The sequence below is a fragment of the Pongo pygmaeus genome, chromosome 1 (genome assembly GCF_028885625.2).
Source record: "Pongo pygmaeus isolate AG05252 chromosome 1, NHGRI_mPonPyg2-v2.0_pri, whole genome shotgun sequence".
Lineage (NCBI taxonomy): Eukaryota > Metazoa > Chordata > Mammalia > Primates > Hominidae > Pongo > Pongo pygmaeus.
The window spans coordinates 185,553,284-185,573,650 of record NC_072373.2 but is presented as its reverse complement, the minus strand read 5'-3'; the positions used below and the strand labels follow the sequence as shown (position 1 = coordinate 185,573,650).

The window sequence follows — 20,367 nt, the reverse complement described above, 5'->3', positions numbered from 1 at the left end:
AAGCGCCCGCCACCACGCCCAGCTAATTTTTTGTATTTTTAGTAGAGATGCGGTTTCACCGTGTTAGCCAGGATGGTCTCAAACTCTTGACCTTGTGATCCGCCCGCTTCGACCTCCCAAAGTGCTGGGATTACAGGCGTGAGCCACCATGCCCAACCCATTATTTTAAATTTTATTATTTTTTTTGGCCAGGCGCGGTGGCTCACACCTGTAATCCCAGCACTTTGTGAGGCCGAGGCAGGTAGATCATTTGACGTCAGCAGTTCAAGACCAGCCTGGCCAACATGGTGAAACCCTGTCTCTACTAAAAATACAAAAATTAGCTGAGTGGTAGTGGCACATGCCTGTAATCCCAGCTACTCGGGAGGCTGAGGCAGGAGAATTGCTTGAGCCTGGGAGGTGGAGATTGCAGTAAGCAGAGATTGTGTCGCTGCACTCCAGTCTGGGTGACAGAGTGAGACCCTGTCTCAAAAAAAAAAAAATTATTATTATTATTTTTTGAGATAGGGTCTCGCTCTGTCGCCCAGGCTGGAATGCAATGGCATGATCACAACGCACTGCAGCCTCGACCTCCCAGGTAATTTCTCTCAAGAATGATGGAAGTTCACTGCAGCCTGACATGTCCTCCCAGGCTCAAGCAATCCTCCTGCCTCAGCCACCTAAGCAGCTGGGATTAGAGGCATGTGCCGCCATGCCCAGCAAATTAAAAAAAATTATTTATAGAGATGAGGTCCTGCTATGTTGCCCAGGCTGGTCTTGAAATCCTGGGCTAAAGTGATTCTCCAGCCTAGGTCTCCCAAAGTGCTGGGATTATAGGAGTGAGCCACTGTGCCTGGCTTTAATTCTTATTACCCAGGAATAACAATCATTATAGACACTTCTTTATGTACATATACAAATAGATGTACTGTTACAAAAAACAAAATGCTATTTTAAAAATTTTATTTTTAATATAAAAATGACTATTCAATTTTAGTGGTATTTAACAAAAGAAAAAAGAAAAAGTAAAAATGAAGGAAATAGTAAATATATCTTCACCATTAAAGACACTATTTCTTAGAGGATCTTGTGCCTAAAAACAGATTTTAAGAACAAAATATTAAGAGGTTGGAATTATTATGGGTTTTTTTAGGTCTGTTAATGTTTTCTAACTTCCTACTATGAAAGATGACGTTATTAATATCTAGCAATGTTTTTTCTTCCCACAGTTTTATCTCTTGATTTTTGGCAGTTATATTTTTATGTTGTCCAGGTTCAAGATATTTAAATTACATTCTGCAACCATAATTCCTACAGTTGTTGTGTGTCAGTTCTACATATAAATGGGCTAAATGTTAATGAACATGGTTTCTCTATTACCGTATTCTTTGACTCAATTCTTGGCATTTTATTTTATTTTAATTTTGAGACAGGGTCTCTCTCTGTCACCCAGGCTAGAGTGCAGTGGCATGATCTTGGCTCACTGCAGCCTCTGCCTCCTGGGCTCACACAATCCTCCTACCTTGGCCTCCGGAGTAGCTGGGACTACAGGGATATGCCACCATGCTTGGCTATTTTTTTTTTTTTAATAGAGACAAGATCTCACCATATTGCCCAGGCTGATCTCAAACTCCAGGGCTCAAGTGATCCTCCCACCTTGGCCTCCCAAAGTGCTAGGATTATAGGCTGGTTGAGGTTTTATTTTCAAGAAGGGCTCAGGCCTGGCATGGTGGCTCACTCCTGTGATCCCAGCACTTTGGGAGGCCAAGGTGGGAGGATCATTTGAGCCCAGGGGTTTGAGACCAGCCTGGGCAATATAATGAGACTTCATCTCAACAAAAAACAAACAAAAATTAGCCAAGTGTGGTGGTGCACACCCATAGTGGTAGCTACTCAGGAGGCTGAGGTAGGAGGATTGATTGAGCCCAGGAGGCAGAGGCTGCAGTGAGCCACTGTACTCCAGCCTTGAGACAGAGCAAGATTCTGTCTCAAAAAAAAAAAAAAAAGAAAAGGAAGGGCTCAGGGCTCATATGTCATAAGTCTTTTCATGCCTGAGAATGCCTACTGCTTTTATATTTGAATAAAATCTTCATTGTTTATAATATTCTTTTTTTTCTGGTTATCTATCAATCTGCATACTCAGTTTATAATATTCTCGAGTTCCACTTGCTTTCCCTGAAAAGTCTGTGGATGGGACATTGTTCCTCTTGTATTAAATGTTGGGAATAACTCAGAGGTAAGCCTAATTTTTTTCTTCCATGTAAATGATTTGCTTTTTGCCTCTGGATACTTGAATTCTTTGTTTATCCCTGAAGCTTCATAAGTACATTAGGATAAATCTGGCCAAATTATCTTAGAACACACTATACTCTTAAAATCTGCAGATTTGCCAGGCGCAGTGGCTCACGCCTGTAATCCCAGCACTTTGGGAGGCTGAGGCGGGCCAATCACCTGAGATCAGGAGTTCGAGACCAGCCTGACCAATATGGTGAAACCCCGTCTCTACTAAAAATACAAAATTAGCTGGGCATAGTGGCTCATGCCTGTAATCCCAGCTACTCTGGTGGCTGAGGCAGGAGAATCGCTTGAACCCGGGAGGCAGAGGTTGCAGCGAGCCGAGATTGCGCCATTATACTCCAGCCTAGGCAACAACAGCAAAAACTCCGTCTCAAAAAAAAAAAAAAGAAAAAAAAAACTTCAGATTTTACTTGATTCAGAAATTTTAATGTATTATATATCTTGTTCTTATTTTAAAAAATTAAAATTGAAGTTATATATGCATATAAAGAGGCAAGTAGTTTCTCAAGGCTTTTAATGAAAAAAACTGAATCATCTATTCCCTTTCCTGCCCATTTTCTGTTCCGCAGATATGCCCATTTTTAACTCTTTTAGCAGATCCACTTAGTATTTATTTTGCCACCAATAACACTCTTTTTTTTTTTTTTTGAGACGGAGTCTCCCTCTGTTGCCCAGGCTGGAGTGCAGTGGTGTGATCTCGGCTCACTGCAAGCTCCGCCTCCCAGGTTCACGCCATTCTCCTGCCTCAGCCTCCCAAGTAGCTGGGATTACAGATGCCCGCCACCACGCCTGGCTAATTTTTTGTATTTTTAGTAGAGACGGGGTTTCACCATGTTAGCCAGGATGGTCTCAATCTCCTGACCTCGTGATCCACCCGCCTCGGCCTCCCAAAGTGCTGGGATTACAGGCATGAGCCACTGAGCCCAGCATTTTTTTTTTTTTTTTTGAGATGGAGTCTTGCTCTGTCCCCCAGGCTGGAGTGCAGTGCAGTGGCACGATCTTGGCTCCACTGTAATCTCTGCCTCCCAAGTTCAAGTGATTCTCCTGCCTCAGCCTCCCGAGTAGCTGGGATTACATGCATCCACCACCATGCTCAAATAATTTTTCTAATTTTAGTAGAGAGGATTTCACCACGTTGACCAGGCTGGTCTCAAACTTCTAACCTCAAGTGACCTGGCCGTCTTGGCTTCCCAAAGTGCTGGGATTACAGGAGTAAGCCTCTGTGCCCAGCAATAGCATAGTAGCATTTTTTTTTTTTTTTAAGACGGAGTTTCACTCTTGTTGCACAAGCTGGAGTGCAATGGCACCAGCTTGGCTTACTGTAACCTCCACCTCCCAGGTTCAAGCAATTCTCCTGCCTCAGCCTCCTGGGTAGCTGGGATTACAAGTGTGCACCACCACACCCAGCTAATTTTTTGTATTTTTAGTAGAAACGGGGTTTCACCAAGTTAGCCAGGCTGGTTTCAAACTCCTGACCTCAGGTGATCCACCTGCCTCTGCCTCCCAAAGTGCTGGGATTACAGGCGTGACCCACTGTGCCTAACCAATAGCATTCTTATATTGGTATTTCTCAGGTTTTCCATTTCAGGAATAATCTGATTTTCCATTGTGGAGAACAAGATTTAACTTATTTTCATCATCAACTCTGCTCCCATCATATACACCCATACTTCCTTATGCCTTTTACCTTCCCAATAATTGTTATATTATTTTGGTCAGCTCAATAATCAATGCTTAAGTTATTATGACTTCAGCTCTATGTATTAGCTATTAACTATAGAAGAGGACGATTTCACTCTTTTATTCCCTCATGCTTCCAACATACTAACCTCATCTCATCATTCCAAAGTAATTAAATCATAATTTGGGTTAGACTATATCAGTGATTGCATTAGTATGCATATTTAAATATTAGTTACAGGCCGGGCTCAGTGGCTAATGCCTGTAATCCTAGCACTTTGGGAGGCTGAGGTGGGTGGATTACTTGAGGTCAGGAGTTCGAAACCAGCCTGGCCAACATGGTGAAACTCCATCTCTATTAAAAATACAAAAAAATTAGCTGGGCGTAGTGGCACACGCCTGTAATCCCAACTACTCGGCAGGCTGAGGCGGAAGAATCACTTGAACCCAGGAGGTGGAGGCTGCAGTGAGCTGAGATCACGCCACTGCACTCCAGCCTGGGCAACAGAGTGAGACTCCGTCTCAAAAAAAAAAACAAAAAACTAGTTACAGCTGAACCACACAGTCACTAAGAATTTTTTCACCTGCACATTTTTGTGGTTTGCCTTGGTGTGAATAATTGTCTTATTTCTTAGTTTTCTAGGTGCTTACCAATAGTTCAACTCCAAACTAACTACTTAAGTGCTCCAAATCGTCTCAAAATGTTGAAACACATCACATGTTGTGTCATTTTCATCAGAAGAAATATGATCATCTTGAAGAAATCATTCCCAAGTTTTCTGACCTATTCCAGTGTGGTCTGGTTGCCATTTATACTGGGTGTACATGTGTTAGCCTGGCATCTCCCTTCATCATCATCCTGGGGATTCATTTTATCTTAATTGAATGTCCTATTTTTTTTTTTTTTTTTTTTGAGACGGAGGCTCACTCTCTTGCCAGGCTGCAGTGCAGTGGTGCAATCTCGGCTCACTGCAATCTCCACCTCCCGGGTTCAAGCGATTCTCCTGCTTCAGCCTCCCGAGCAGCTGGGATTACAGGCATGCGACAACATGCCCGGCTACTTTTTTTCTTTTTGTATTTTTAGTAGAGATGGGGTTTCTCCACGTTGGCCAGGATGGTTTTGATCTCCTGACCTCGTGATCTGCCCACCTCGGCCTCCCAAAGTGCTGGGATTATAGGCATGAACCACTGCACCCGGCCTGAATGTCCTTTTTCTTTCTTTTTTTTTTTGAGCAGAGTCTCCCTCTGTCGTTCAGGCTGGAGTGCAATGATGTGATCTAGGCTCACTGCAACCTCTGCCTCCCAGGTTCAAGCATGGATGCCCTTTTTCTTATATTCTGTGTCTTCCTCTTTCTTAGTTTATGCTAAGGTTTTGGTGTTATATAAACTCTAGCAGCTTTCCTTTTTTAATTTAATTTTTAATTTTTGTGGGTACATGCTAGGTACATATACTGATGGGTTACATGAGATATTTTGACACAGGCATGCAATACGTAATAATCACATCAGAGTAAATGGGGGTATCCATTACCTCAAGCATTTATCCTTTGTGTGACAAACAATCCAATTATACTCTCTTAGTTATTTTAAAATGTACAATTAAATTATTTTTTATTATAGTCACCCTGTTGCGCTAGCAAATATTAGGTTTTATTCATTCTTTCTAACTAATTTTTTGTACCCACTAACCATTCCCCACTCCCACCACTCCCACACTCTCTACCCTTTCCAGCCTCTGGTAACCATCCTTCTACTCTCTACCTCTATGAGTTCCATTGATTTTTAGCTCACACAAACAAGTAAGTGAAAACATGCAGTTTGTCTTTCTGAGCCTGGCTTATTTCACTTAACATAATGACCTCCAGTTCCATCCATGTTGTAGTAAATGACAGGATCTCATTCCTTTTTATGTCTGAATAGTACTTAATTGTGTATATGTACCACATTTTCTTTATCCATTCATCTGCTGATGGACACTTAGGTTGCTTCCAAATCTTGGCTATTGTTAACAGTGCTGCAATAAACATAGGAATGCAAATATCTCTTCAATATACTGATTTCCTTTCTTGTGGGTATATACAAGGAGTGGGATTGCTGGATTGTATGGTAGCTCTATTTTTAGTTTTTTGAGGAACCTCCAAACTGTTCTCCATAGTGGCTGTACTAATTTATATTCCCATCAACAGTATATGAAAGTTCCCCTTTCTCCACAACCTTGCCAGCATTTGCTACTACCTCACTTTTGGATAAAAGGCATTTTAACTAAGATGAGATGACATCTCATTGTTTTTATTTGCATTTCTCTGATGATCAGTGATGTTGAGCACCTTTTCATATATCTGCTTGGCATTTATTTGTATGACTTCTTTTGAGAAATGTCTATTCAGATCTTTTGCCCATTTAAAAGTCAGATTAGGTTTTCTCCTATAGAGTTGTTTGAGCTCCTTCTATATTCTGGTTATTAATCCCTTGTCAGATGGGTAGTTTGCAAATATTTTCTCTCATTCTGTGGGTTGTCTCTTCACTTTATTGATTGTTTCCTTTGCTGTGCAAAAGCTTTTTAACTTGATATGATCCCATTTGTCCATTTTTGCTTTGGCTGCCTGTGCTTGTGGGGTATTACTCAAGAAATCTTTGCTCAGACCAATGTACTGGAGACTTTCCTCAATGGTTTCTTGTAGTAGCTTCATAGTTTGAGGTCTTAGATTTAGGTCTTTAGCCATTTTGATTTGATTTTTGTATATGGCAAGAGACAGGGGTCTAGTTTCATTCTTTTGCATATGGATATCCAGTTTTCCTAGCACCATTTATTGAAGAGATTGTCCTTTCCCCAACGTATATTCTTGGCACCTTTGTCAAAAATGAGTTCACTGAAGGTGTATGGATTTATCTCTGGTTCTCTATTCTGTTCCACTGACCTATGTGTCTGTTTTTATGTCAGTACCATGCTATTTTGGTTACCAAAGCTCTGTAGTATAATTTGAAGTGAGGTAACATGATTCCTATAGTTTTGTTCTTTTTGCTTAGGATAACTTTGGCTATTCTGGGTCTTCTGTAATTCCATATATATATATTTTATTTTACTTTATTTATTTTTTTTTGAGATGGAGTCTCGCTCTGTCACCCAGGCTGGAGTGCAATGGCGCAATCTCAGCTCACTGCAACCTCCGCCTCATGCGATACTCCTGTCTCAGCCTCCCAAGTAGCTGGGATCACAGGCGCCCATGACCATGCTCAGCTAATTTTTTATTTTTAGTAGAGATGGGGTTTCACCACATTGGCCAGGCTGGTCTCTGGTCTCGAACTCCTGACCTCAAATGATTCACCTGCCTTGGCCTCCCAAAGTGCTGGGATTACAGGCGTGAGCCACCATGCCCAGCCAATTCCATGTAAACTTTAGGATTGTTTTTTCTATTTCTGTGAAGAATGTCATTGGTATTTTGATAGGGATTGCATAAAATCTGTAGACTACAGCCAGGCATGGTGGCTCACGCCTGTAATCTCAGCACTTTGGGAGGCCGAGGCGGGAGGGTCACCTGAGGTCAGGAGTTCGAGACCAGCCTGAGCAACATGGTGAAACCCCATCTCCACTAAAAATACAAAAATTAGCTGGGCGTGGTGGTGGGCGCCTGTAATCCCAGCTACTTGGGCGGCTGAGGCAGGAGAATCGTTTGAGCCCGGGAGGTGGAGGTTGCAGTGAGCTGAGATCACACCACTGCACTCTAGCCTGGGATATAGAGCGAGACTCTGTCTCAAGACAAAAAAAAAAAAATCTGCAGATTGCTTTGAGGAGTATGGATATTGTAACAATACTGATTTTTTCAATCCATGAACATGGAATATCTTTCCGTTTTTTGTGTCCTCTTCAAATTCTTGCGTCAATATTTTATAATTTTCATTGTAGAGACCTTTTGCTTCTTTGGTTAAGTTAATCCCCAGGTATTTTATTTTATTTGTAGCTATTGTAATAGAATTAGTTTCTTGATTTCTTTTTCAGATTTTTTTTTTTTTTTTTGAGACTGAGTCTTGCTCTGTTGCCCAGGCTGGAGTGTAGTGGCACCATCTCGGCTCACTGCAACCTCTGCCTCCCAGCTTCAAGCACTTCTCATGCGTTAGCCTCCCAAGTAGCTGGGACTACAGGCACATACCACCATGCCCGGCTAATTCTTTTTCAGATCCTTTGCTGTTAGCATATAGAAATACTACTGATTTTCATATATTGATTTTGTATCCTGGAACTTTACTATACTTATCAGTTCTAATAGTTTTTCATGGAGTCTTTAGGTTTTTCCAAATACAAGATTATATCATCTGCAAACACAGATAATTTGACTTCTTCCTTTCCAATTTAGATGCTCTTTATTTCCTTCTCTTGTTTGACTGCTCTAGCTAGGATGTCCAGTACTACGCTGGGTACAGCAGTGAAAGTGGGCATCCTTGTCTAGTAGCTTTCTCAAAATAGATGCATGGAAAACAAATGTCTAAAAAGTTCTCATTCTACTCTCATATTTGATTGATAGTTTGATTAGATAGAAATAAGAATGTTAAAGGCATTGTTTATAGTTGCCAGTGTTGCTGTTAGGAAGTTCAAACCTATTTTAATTCCTTTGTATATGATATCCTCTCTCCTCTCCGGGAGCTTGTAAGATCTCTTTGTTAGCAGTTATAAAATTTCACAATGATAACCTTGGTATGTTTCTTTTCTCCACTTTACTGGGAACTCAGTTTCCTTTCAGTCTAGAAACCCAGCTCCTTTTATCCTCAGAAAATTTTAAAAATAATTTCACTGATGTTTTCTTCTCCATTTCTTTCTTTCTAGAAATCCATGTTCTAATTCAGAGGCATTAATTCATTAATTACATTTAATCATCTTTGTATTCATTTCTACGAGATTTTAAATTCTTTCTTTCCCTCCCTTCCTTCCTCCCTCCCTCCTTCTCTTTCTCTCTCTCTTTCTTTCATTTTTTGAGACAGGGTCTCACTCTGTCACCCAGCCTGGAGTGCAGTAGTACAATCATGGCTCACTGCAGCCTCAACCTCCTAGGCTCAAGCGATCCCTCAGAGATTCTAATTTCTTTTTTTTTTTTTTTTTTGAGACAGAGTCTCGCTGTGTCACCCAGGCTGGAGTAAAGTGGTGCGATCTCGGCTCACTGCAAGCTCTGCCTCCCAAGTTCATGCTATTCTCCTGCCTCAGCCTCCCGAGTAGCTGGGACTACAGGTGCCCGCCACCACGCCTGGCTAATTTTTTTGTATTTTTAGTAGAGACAGGGTTTCACCGTGTTAGCCAGGATAGTCTCGATCTCCTGACCTCGTGATCCACCCGCCTCGGCCTCCCAAAGTGCTGGGATTACAGGCGTGAGCCACCGCACCCGGCCAGAGATTCTAATTTCTTAAACGATTTTCTTTTTTACCTAGATCACTGATATCTCAAACCATTCCTCTTTATCAATAATTTGATTTTCAGTGTTATCTATGCCATTCTTTTGCTATTTTAAAATTTATTAACTCTGTAATTATTTAATCCTTTTTTTTGTTTGTTTTTTGAGACCGAGTATCACTCTGTCGCCCAGGCTGGAGTGCAATGGCGCGATCTAGGTTCACTGCGACCCCTGCCTCTTGGGTTCAAGCAATTCTCCTGCCTCAGCCTCCCAAGTAGCTGGGACTACAGGCATGTACCACCACGCCTGGCTAATTTTTGTATTTTTAGTAGGGACGGGGTTTCACTGTGATAGCCAGAATGGTCTCGATCTCCTGACCTTGTGATCCACCCGCCTCTGCCTCCCAAAGTGCTGGGAATATAGGCATGAGCCACCATGCCTGGCCAGTCCTCTTTTCTTTAGTTCTATAATATCCCCTTTTTTATCATCTCATTACTGAACTTTTATTTATTAAATTCATGTTTTAATAAGTAGTTTTATGGTTATACAGTTGCATAGTTTTAAGAAAATTTCTTCTGTTTCTTGAGTTATATTCTTTTCAGGATAGCTTCTTTGTCTTTTACAGGACATTTCTCTTGCTTTCATTTTGTTTTCTGTAGTATATTTGTACAGCTGACATTCTGATTCTTTTGAGCTTACTTATGCCTGAGTCATGGCTCTGCCCAGATGTTTTATTTGTTTTGATATAACATAAATGAATTGTCTCTTTTCCTTCTGTATCTGAGACCAGCTACCATGTAAGTACTGGTGTGGAGAAACTAGGGCTCTAATGCACTGTTGGTGGGATTGTAAAATAGTGAAAATGCCATGGAAACAGTATGTAGGTTCCTCAAAAAATTAAACATCATAGTTTTCTACCATATGATCCAGTAATCCCACTTCTAAATATATATCCAAAAGAACTGAAAGCAAGGTCTTGAAGAGATGTCTGTATACCCACGTTCACTGCAGCACTATTCACAATAGCCAAGAGGTGGCAGCAACTCAAATGTCTGTCAGAAAATAAATGGATGACAAAATGTGATACATACATACAATGGAATATTATTCAGCCTTTAAAAAAACGAAATCCATTATATGCTACAGCATGGACAAGCCTTGAGGACATTATGCTAAGTAAAATAAGCCAGCCACAAAAAGACAAATATTGTATGATTTCACTTACATGAGATACTTAAAGTAGAATCATGGGTAGCAAGGCCTTGTGGGGAGAAAAAAATGGGGAGCTGTTGTTTGATAGGTATAGAATTTCAGATTTGCAAGATGAAAGTTCTTGAGATCTGTTTCACCACAATGTGAATACATTTAACACTACTCAACTGTTCACTTAAAAACGGCCACTTAGGGCTGGGCGCGGTGGCTCATGCCTGTAATCCCCAGCACTTTGGGGGGCTGAGGTGGGTGGACTACGGGTCAGGAGTTCAAGACCAGCCCAGCCAATATGGTGAAACCCCGTCTCTACTAAAAATACAAAAATTAGCTGGATGTGGTGGCGCGCACCTGTAGTCCCAGCTGCTTGGGAGGCTGAGGCAAGAGAATTGCCTGAATCTGGGAGGCGGAGGTTACAGTGAGCCAAGATTGCACCATTGCATTCCAGCCTGGGCAACAGAGCAAGACTCCCTCTCAAAAAAATAAGGCCACTTAGAATGGGCCGGGCACGGTGGCTCACACCTGTAATCCCAGCACTTTGGGAGGCCGAGGTGGGTGGATCACTTGAGGTCAGGAGTTCGAGACCAGCCTGGCCAACATGGTGAAACTCCGTCTCTACCGAAAATACAAAAATTAGCTGGGCGTGGTGGCGCATACCTATAATCCCAGCTACTCAAGAGGCTGAGGCAGGAGAATCACTTGAACCCAGGAGGCAGAGGTCTCAGTGACCCAAGATTGCACCACTGCACTTCAGCCTGGGTGACAAAGTGAGACTCTGTCTCAAAAAACGAAAAACCAAAACCAAAACCAAACCAAACCAAACCAAACCAAACCAAACCAAACCAAAATAAAAAAAACAAAGGTTAGAATGGTACATTTTATGTTATTTTTTTTTTACCACTTTTTTTTAAAGGGGGTTTATAACACTGTCAGAAAGACAGTCCTGTTCTCCTCACAGCTGCTTTGCTTTACTCTTTTGCAGGATTTGGCTCTACCTTGGCAAGAAAAGACAGGGAAACAGGCTTATGCAGTGAAGAAAAGCCTTCATCCTGTCTCATGGGAAAAATATTCACATACTTTTGTCAATTTCACACAGTATAGTCTAGTTTTCATTCCCTCTTTCCCATCCACTGGGTGGTTTTATTTTGTTTTAAGACAAGGAGAATTGCCAGAAGAAAAAACCCTAGGGCTTACTTCTGTAGGATGGATCCCTTAATGACCAGCTCTTCATCCAAGTCTGCTTCATTAGCCATAAAGAGCAGCCTCTTTCCTGTGCTGTCCACTCCAATGAAGTCACGCTGCTCCACTAAATCATACAAAAGAAAAAAAAAACAAATAAAGCCATTTGCCCTGCCTGTATGAATACGCCAGGGAACACAGTATCTGCTCAATGCTCTTGGAAACAACACAGGATTGAAGGGTGGGTGCAGTGGCTCATGCCTGTAATCCCAACACTTTGGGAGGCCGAGGTGGGTGGATCACCTGGGGTCAGGACTTTGAGACCAGCCTGGCCAACATGGCGAAAGACTGTCTCCTCTACTAAAAATACAAAAATTAGTCGAGTGTGGTGCTACGCCCTGTAGTCCCAGCTGCTTGGGAGGCTGAGGCAGGAGAATTATTTGAACCCGGGAGGTGGAGGTTGCAGTGAGCTGAGATCGTGCCACTGTAGTGCACTCCAGCTTGGGTGACAGAGTGAGATTCCATCTTAAAAAAAAAAAAACAAAAAAACAGGATTGAGATGAGAGAGGAGCCATAATAAGTGTGTTAGGCCATTTTGCGTTACTATAAAGAATCTGCGACTAGGTAACTTACAAAGAAAGATTTGTAATTTATAATTGTCTCATGGTTCTGCAGGGTATACAGGAAGCATACAAGAGGTTTCTGGGGAAGCCTCTGGGAACTTTTTACTCATGGCAGAAGGTAAAGCGAGAGCAGGCTGGTCACATGGCAAGACAGGGAATAAGAGAGAGCTGGGGGCGAGATGCCATACACCTTTAAATGAGAACTCACTCACTATCACAAGAACAGCACCAAGCCATGAGGGATCCGCACCCATGACCCAAACACCTCCCACCAGGCCCTACCTCCAACACTGGGGATTACATTTCAACAAGAGATTTGGGGGAACGTCCAAACTATACCAATGAGTGTCCTATAGCACATGCCATGGTGTTTAAAACATGGGTGATCAAATTTGTTTTGTACTGCTCTAAAGGATATTATTAAGTTAATTGGTGAAGTTTAAACAAGGTCTGTATGTTAAAGTATGGTACCAATGTAATTTCCTGTTCTGAGAGACTATCATTTTTGGAGGAGAGGGAGGAAATACATATTGACATATTTAAAGGCAAAGGAAAATCATATCTGCAACTTATATAATATTCAACTTATATTCAGATAGCTCAGAAAATAATAATTATATATATTATATTATGTATGCATTATATATATTGAATATATATTACAAAGAGAGAGTGGCTGCGCAGTGGTTCCTGCCTGTAATTCCAGCACTTTGGGAGGCTGAGGCGGAAGCATCACTTGAGCCCAGGAATTCAAGATCAGCCTGGGCAACACTTCAAGACCTCATCTCTACGAATAATAAAAAAATTAGCTGGGCATGGTGGCATGCACCTATAGTGAGGAAGCTGAGGCAGGGGGATCCCTTTAGCCTGGGAGGCTAAGGCTGCAGTGAGCCATGACTGCTGTACTGTACTCCAGCTTGGGTGACAGACCAAGACCTTCTCTCGAAAATAAATAAATAGGCCGGGCATGGTGGCTCACACCTGTAATCCCAGCACTTTGGGAGGCTGAGGCAGGTGGATCAACTGAGGTCAGAAGTTCCAGATCAGCCTGGCCAACATGGTGAAACTCGTCTCTACTAAAAATAATAAAAAAATCAGCTGCCGAGTGTGGTGGCGGGCGCCTATAATCCCAGCTACTTGGGAGGTTGAGGCAGGAGAATCACTTGAACCTGGGAGGCAGAGGCTGCAGTGAGCTGAGATCACACCACTGCACTCCAGCCTGGGCGACAGAGTGAGACTCCATCTCAATAAATAAATAAATTAAATAAAGTTACTTTATTTATTTAGGGCACTTCATTTTTTTTTTTTAAAGAATTTTCTCTCTGCAAATAATAACCTAGGTCTTCTTACTGTGAAAATGGGAATAATATTATTTAAAGTCATCCACATTCAACCAACATTAACTACAGGCAGTTAATGTTACAGGCAGTTAATCTACAGCATAGATTCTATGCTATGTATAGTCTATATTTTATTATGTGTGCAGAGGTCTTGGTAGACCGTGATCTTATAGGCTGCTATATTATTGCTATTTTCTATGTTATACTTCTCTTCCTCGACTAGATTATAAACTTTTCAAAGGCAGGCTTCTGATTCTTTTCTATCTCCCATAACATCTAGTACAGTGTTACATACTTAATAATATGTGCTACTAACATCTGTACAGTATCTATAGCTTACAGAAACATTTTCTCATAGTGACAAAATAGCGGAATGATGAAGAACAGAACTTCTGGAGCCAGACCGCCTGGGTATGAATCCCAGCTCAGCCAATTACCAGTTTATGTTAGAGCAAGTTACTTAACCTCTCTTCCTCAGTTTCATCTATAAAACGGGGATAATAATAGTGTTTGTCTCACAGGTTTATTATGCAGATTAAGTGAATTAATATTTGCAAAGCATTTATAATAGTGTTATTAACTAAAACATTAGATAAAATTTTAAGTTTAAAAATTAAACAAAATACACCCTCTAATTTAATCCTCACAACAACCACATAAAGCAATGTCTCAATACCTCTTTACGTAGGAGAAACAGAAAGTTTAGCTCTAGGAAAAATGAGATCTGTAAAGATGAATTTGCTTCCTACTGACAGACAATGGCTGCTAAATAACAGAGTATGTTTCACTGTTGGCTAAAGCTGCCTGTATACCTATAACCAAATATATTATTCGATTGTGCAATACATCTAGCTCAGGTACTTGAAAGTATTCAAGATCACCAATCAGATGGTCTCTGGTCATCTTATATGCAGTGTTTGAATATAAATGAGGAAAAACAATTATAAAAAATTATATGTTGGGGTTTTTTAGTTCAACAAACAAATGAAATCCAAAAAAGGAAGAGCAAATGCTGCCAATCTGAAGCTAAATTTTGCAGAGAATTTCAAATGCCACATAGCAGCTTAGACATATATCAACTTATACATTACATGGAAACTTGAGAATGTAACAAAGTCTGTAAGGGTCTCATTATGAGCCAGCCATTTAAAAAAGAAACACAGAGATGTTATTTTTGGATATAATTTGGAATGCTTCCCCTACCCAAGTCCTAAGGCTCACAGAAACCTTGAATCACTGATGTCCTGGGAGCAATAATTTCCAGCCAGCCAATTTTTCAGCTATGTTGCATTTTAGTCATTTTTCTCTCCCTCTCAGACCCTCCACCTTGTATTGCTTCTTTGCAGCTATTACAGTAACTGGGACTTCAGAATGTGATACAAATTATAGAAACTTGGAAAGGTTTCTTTCTGTTCTGCTTTAGCAAAATAGGAATTTCACTTTGGGAGCAGAGCAGTAATTGTAGAATGTCTTCCTAAGAAGAAAGGCTACACAAACTTAAGAAAGCAGACAAAACTGAACTTCTATTAAAAAAAAAAAATCTGTCATATTCAAGTATTCACGTTTTTTCCCCTAGTTGATTTTTACTTTTCTGACTGATTCTTCTGTCTCGTCTACAGGCATTTTGCTTATCCATTCATTCATTGATTCATTCATTCTACCAATAAATATCTTTGTACAACTACCCTATGGCAGGTGCTATGTCTAGAGTTAGGAATTCCAACTCATTTTATAAGGCCAGCATGATCCTGATGCCAAAACCAGGCAAGGATATTATGAGAAAGGAACAGGCAAATTTACTCATTAGCAAGTCAAAATAGTATGTCAAGTAGATTAAAAAGGGTCACAAACTTGTTGGAACTCCTCCTATCCAAAGGTAAGGTTAGTTCCCTATCCTTTATATCTGGGCTTGCTCCATAACTAGCTTTGAACTAACAGAGCGCAGCAGCTGAAGTGACAGTGTGTGTTCTGAGTTTAGACTTCAAGAGACTTTGTAGCTTCTGCTGTCATGCTTAGAACCTGCTGCTGCTACCTTGTAAACAAGCCTGGGCTAACCCCCTGGATGGTAAGAGACTAGACGAAAAGAAAAATCCAGCTGTCAAGGCTAAGGCTCTCTCTCTATTTTTTCTTTTTTTTGGAGGTGCGGTCTTGCTCTGTCGCCCAGGCTGGAGTGCAGTGGCGCGACCTTGGCTCACTGCAACCTCCGCCTCTCGGGTTCAAGCAATTCTCCTGCCTCAACCTCCCAAGTAGCAGGGACCACAGGCATATGCTACCATGTCCAGCTAATTTTTGTATTTTTAGTAGAGATGGGGTTTTGCCATGTTGGCCAGGCTGGTCTCGAACTGCTGACCTCAGGTGATCCACCCACCTCCCAAAGTGCTGGGATTACAGGTGTGAGCCACTGTGCCCAGCCAAGGCTCTATACATATTAATGAGCCCAGTTACGGAAAGATAAGAATAATAGTTGCCTCCTGGTAATCACATCCTTGTACATCCCTTCTTGAATGTGGGCTGGCCTAGTGACTTGCTTCTAACCAACAGAACGTGGCAAAGGTAATAAAATGTTACTTCTGTAATTAGGTTACATAAAATTGTGACTTCTGTCTTTCTAGAAGAGTTTCTCCCTTGCTGGCTTTGATGAAGTAACTTTCCATGTTGGAAAGGCCCAAGTGATAAAGAAAGGAGGGTAGCTTCTGGCCAACAGCATGGTAGAAACTGCGGTTCAGTCCAACAGTCCTAGGGAAATGAAATTCTCCCAATAACCAAGTAAGCTTGGAACCAAATCCCTTCCCAATTGAGCCTTCAGATGAGACTCCACCCCTAGCTGACATCTTGACTGCAGCCTTCTGAAAGACTCTGGTGGACCAGCTAAGTCATGCCTGGATTCTTGGCCCATAGTGCTGTTTTAAACTGTTAAATGTGTGGCAACTTTTATAAGTAATCAATTGTTAAAAACACTAGCTGATATCACTTGAACAGAGATGAGCCATCTTAGCTACACTTAGGCCAAACTGCCAACCTACAGACTCATAAGCAAGTAAATGTTTGTTGTTTTAAGCCACTAGAGTTTAGGAACATTTGTTATGTAGTTAAAAACTAATACAACGTGTAAAAGGATAATAAGCCATGACTAAGTTGGGTTTATCCCAGGTATCATCAACACATCATCAGAGAAAAATCATATACCACTTGATAGATGCAGAAAAAGCATCTGATAAAATTTATATCCTCAGGCCAAGAAGCTCCCAATAAATCAGAACTAGAAGGGAACTTTCTCAATCTGATAACAAGTACCTATAAAAATGTATAGTAGGCTGGGCATGGTGGCTCACGCCTATAATCCCAGCACTTTGGGAGGCCAAGGCAGGTGGATCATTTAAGGCTAGGAGTTCAAGATCAGCCTGGCTAACATGGCGAAACCTCATACCAAAACACAAATATTAGCTGGGCGTGGTGGCACATGCCTGTAATCCCAGCTACTTGGGAGGTTGAGGCAGGAGAATTGCTTGAACCCTGGAGGCGGAGGTTGCAGTGAGCCAAGATTGTGCCACTGCACTCTAGCCTGGATAACAGAGAGAGACTGTCTCAAAACGAACACACACACACACACACACACACACACACACACACACCCCTATAGTAATAAACATCATTTTAACTGGAGAGATGTTGAAAATATTCCTTTTAAAATCAGGAATGAGAAAAGGGTGCCAACTAGCATCATTTGTACACATAATTTTATTGGAGGTCCTGGCCAGCACAGTAAGACAAGAAAAAGAAACCAGAAACTTAGACTACTGGGTGGGGGTGGGAGGTCTACGGCCATATCACCCTGAAGGCATCTGATCTCATCTGATCTATGCAGGGTCAGATCTATGCAGGGTCAGACTTCCTTGCATGGAAGTCTGCTTAGGAATACCATGTGATAAATAAACAAACAAACAAAAAACTATTGTGAGACCTTTGTCAAAGAATACAAAATTTCACTTAGGAGGAATAAGCTCAAGAAGAGACCTAATACAACCTGGTGACTAGTTAGTAACAATGTATTGTATTCTTGAAAATTCCTAAGAGAGTAGATTTTAAGTGTTCTCACTTGAAGAACTTTGGAAACAAAAAGATCCTAAAAAGCTCCCCCTCCCATCCCAAGAAAAAGAGGAAAAAAGTGTTTCATGCAAAGAATCAAGAATCAGAATGATGTTGGACTTCTTAAAAGAGAAGCTAGAAGACAGTAAAACAAAACAAAGCAAAACAAACCTTCAAAATTTTGAGGGGATATGATTTCCAAGAGAAGTTTATATCCAGCCAAAATATGAAACAAATATGTGGGCAGAATAAAGACATTTTCAGGGATACAAAAGCTAAAAAATTTACTTCTCACAATCTCTATCTCAGGAGGCTTCCAGAGGATGTGTCCTACAGAAAATGTGGGTATAAAGTAAAAAAGAAGAAAACATGAGGTTCAAGATATGACAGTGAAGGGTGAACCTAAAATGACAGCTCTACAGCAGGGCAACTAACTCAGATTAGAAAAGCTTTAGGAGAGGTACCTTGAAGAATTTGAAATTAAGAGGACATCTAGTGTGTTTCAATGTAAGGAGAGGAAATTCACACAATTGGAGCTTGGGTTGAATTAGTGATAAATACATAAAAAAAAAGCAAATGAAAAAACAAGACAATCTTTAGGAAAACAAGAGGAGGAAAGAGAAAAGTAATCATCTACTACAAGGCTCAACTGTGAATACTATTTATACAGTCATGATAATATAAACATAAAATATTCAGTTAATAATACAATATGAATAATTGTATTAGGAAATTGGGCCGAATACAAGGTTGCATACATGTAGTGGGAGCAGAGCATGTGGTAAAATAGAACCAAATCTTTACATTCTATAGTAAGAAGAGAACAGATAATTCTTAAAGCTAAAAAAATTAAGACACAGCAAATAAAAGCATGTTATTTGGAGATATGGAGTTAAATGCCAAAAAATCAGCTAAAAATGTTGAAAGTGGCATCTCTAAGTGGGGTGAGGATAGATAGGGTGAGGGGCTGCTATTTGTTATAATATATCTTAGATAATTAGATACTCTTTAAATTTTGGGCACATAAAACTTTGATAAAGATAAAAACTAAATTCAAAAAAGAAATAGAAAGCACAGGTTATGGAATCAGAAGGCATGGGTTCGAGTTCTGGCTCTTACCACTTACCACTGATGTTATCTTGAGCAACTGTCCACAAAATGCTATTAGGCCATAAATGGGTTAAAAAACAAAACAAAAACTTGGTAAATAAGAAAATTACGGCTGGGCACGGGGGCTCACGCCTGTAATCCCAGCACTTTGGGAGAACAAGGAGGGAAGATCACCTGAGGTTGGGAGTTTGAGACCAGCCTGACCAAAATGGAGAAACCCTGTCTCTACTAAAAATACAAAATTAGCCAGGCATGGTGGCACATGCCTGTAATCCCAGCTACTCGGGAGGCTGAGGCAAGAGAATCACTTGAATCCAGGACGTGGAGGTTGCGGTGAGCCGAGATCGTGCCATTGCACTCCAACCTGGGCAACAAGAGCGAAACAGGCTGGGCGTGGTGGCTCACATCTGTAATCCCGGCACTGTGGGAGGCCAAGGCAGGTGGATCACGAGGTAAGGAGTTCAAGACCAGCCTGGCCAAGATGGTGAAACCCCATCTTTACTAAAAAATACAAAAAATTAGCTGGCTGCGGTGGCAGGCGCCTGCAATCCCAGCTACTTGGGAGGCTAAGGCAGAAGAATCGCTTGAACTTGGAGGGTGGAGGTTGCAGTGAGCCAAGATTGCGCCACTGCACTCCAGCCTGGGTGACAGAGTGAGACTCTGTCTCAAAAAAAAAAAAAAAAAATTCAATTTTGAGTATTTAGGAATTTCAAGTCACTTTATTTTTTTTTTTTTTTTTAATTTTTTATTATTTTTTATTTATTTTTTTTTTTGAGAAGGAGTTTTGTTCTTGTTGCCCAGGCTGGAGTGCAGTGGTGATCCCAGCTCACTACAACCTCCGCCTCCCGGGTTCAAGCGATTTTCCTGCCTTAGCCTCCCGAGTAGCTGGGATTACAGGCACCCACCACCACACCCAGCTAATTTTTGTATCTTTAGTAGAGACAAGGTTTCACCATGTTGGCCAGACTGGTATTGAATTCCCGACCTCAGGTGATCCACCCACCTCAGCCTCCCAAAGTGCTGGGATTATAGGCGTGAGCCACCACGCCTGGCCCACTTTAAGTTATTTTTTTAAATGGGGTGGGATTTGGAAGACTGAGAGGAGAAAATAGTTAACACAGAAGCCCAAACAGGTTTTTTTTGGTAGTACATCTTCAAGAGAAATAACGAAAGCTGTAGCAAAGAAATACTGTACAGGCTCAGAACTGCCTGCCAACATCTGTTAGTGCAGAGGGAGCTAAGCCGATTAAGAGGTGACAGCCAAGTAAGAGTTTTCACTCATGGTTCTGAAGTACCTTAACATGTACTGATTCTAGTCTGGGCCAAGGCTATATAGCTCTGAGAACTGAGGAGTTTGGGAAATACTACAGTGAATTGGATTGGTTAAATAAAGTTTCCTAGAACATTTTCTATTTCAAGTATTCCAAGAGATACAGTGGGACTATAGAGACAATAGTCAATAATTTGTGTCATTAAATCATAATA

General features: G+C 41.1%; 1 protein-coding gene across 1 annotated transcript in view; it reads right to left on the bottom strand.

Moving 5' to 3' along the window:
- The window catches only part of EIF2B3 (eukaryotic translation initiation factor 2B subunit gamma), a 140,673-nt gene that overhangs the window by 65,939 nt on the left and 54,367 nt on the right, over positions 1 to 20,367 (bottom strand). The window contains exon 5 of the mRNA XM_054490475.2: positions 11,739 to 11,850. Within this exon, the coding sequence (XP_054346450.1) occupies positions 11,739 to 11,850 (112 nt within the window). The remainder of the gene's footprint in view (positions 1 to 11,738; positions 11,851 to 20,367) is intronic.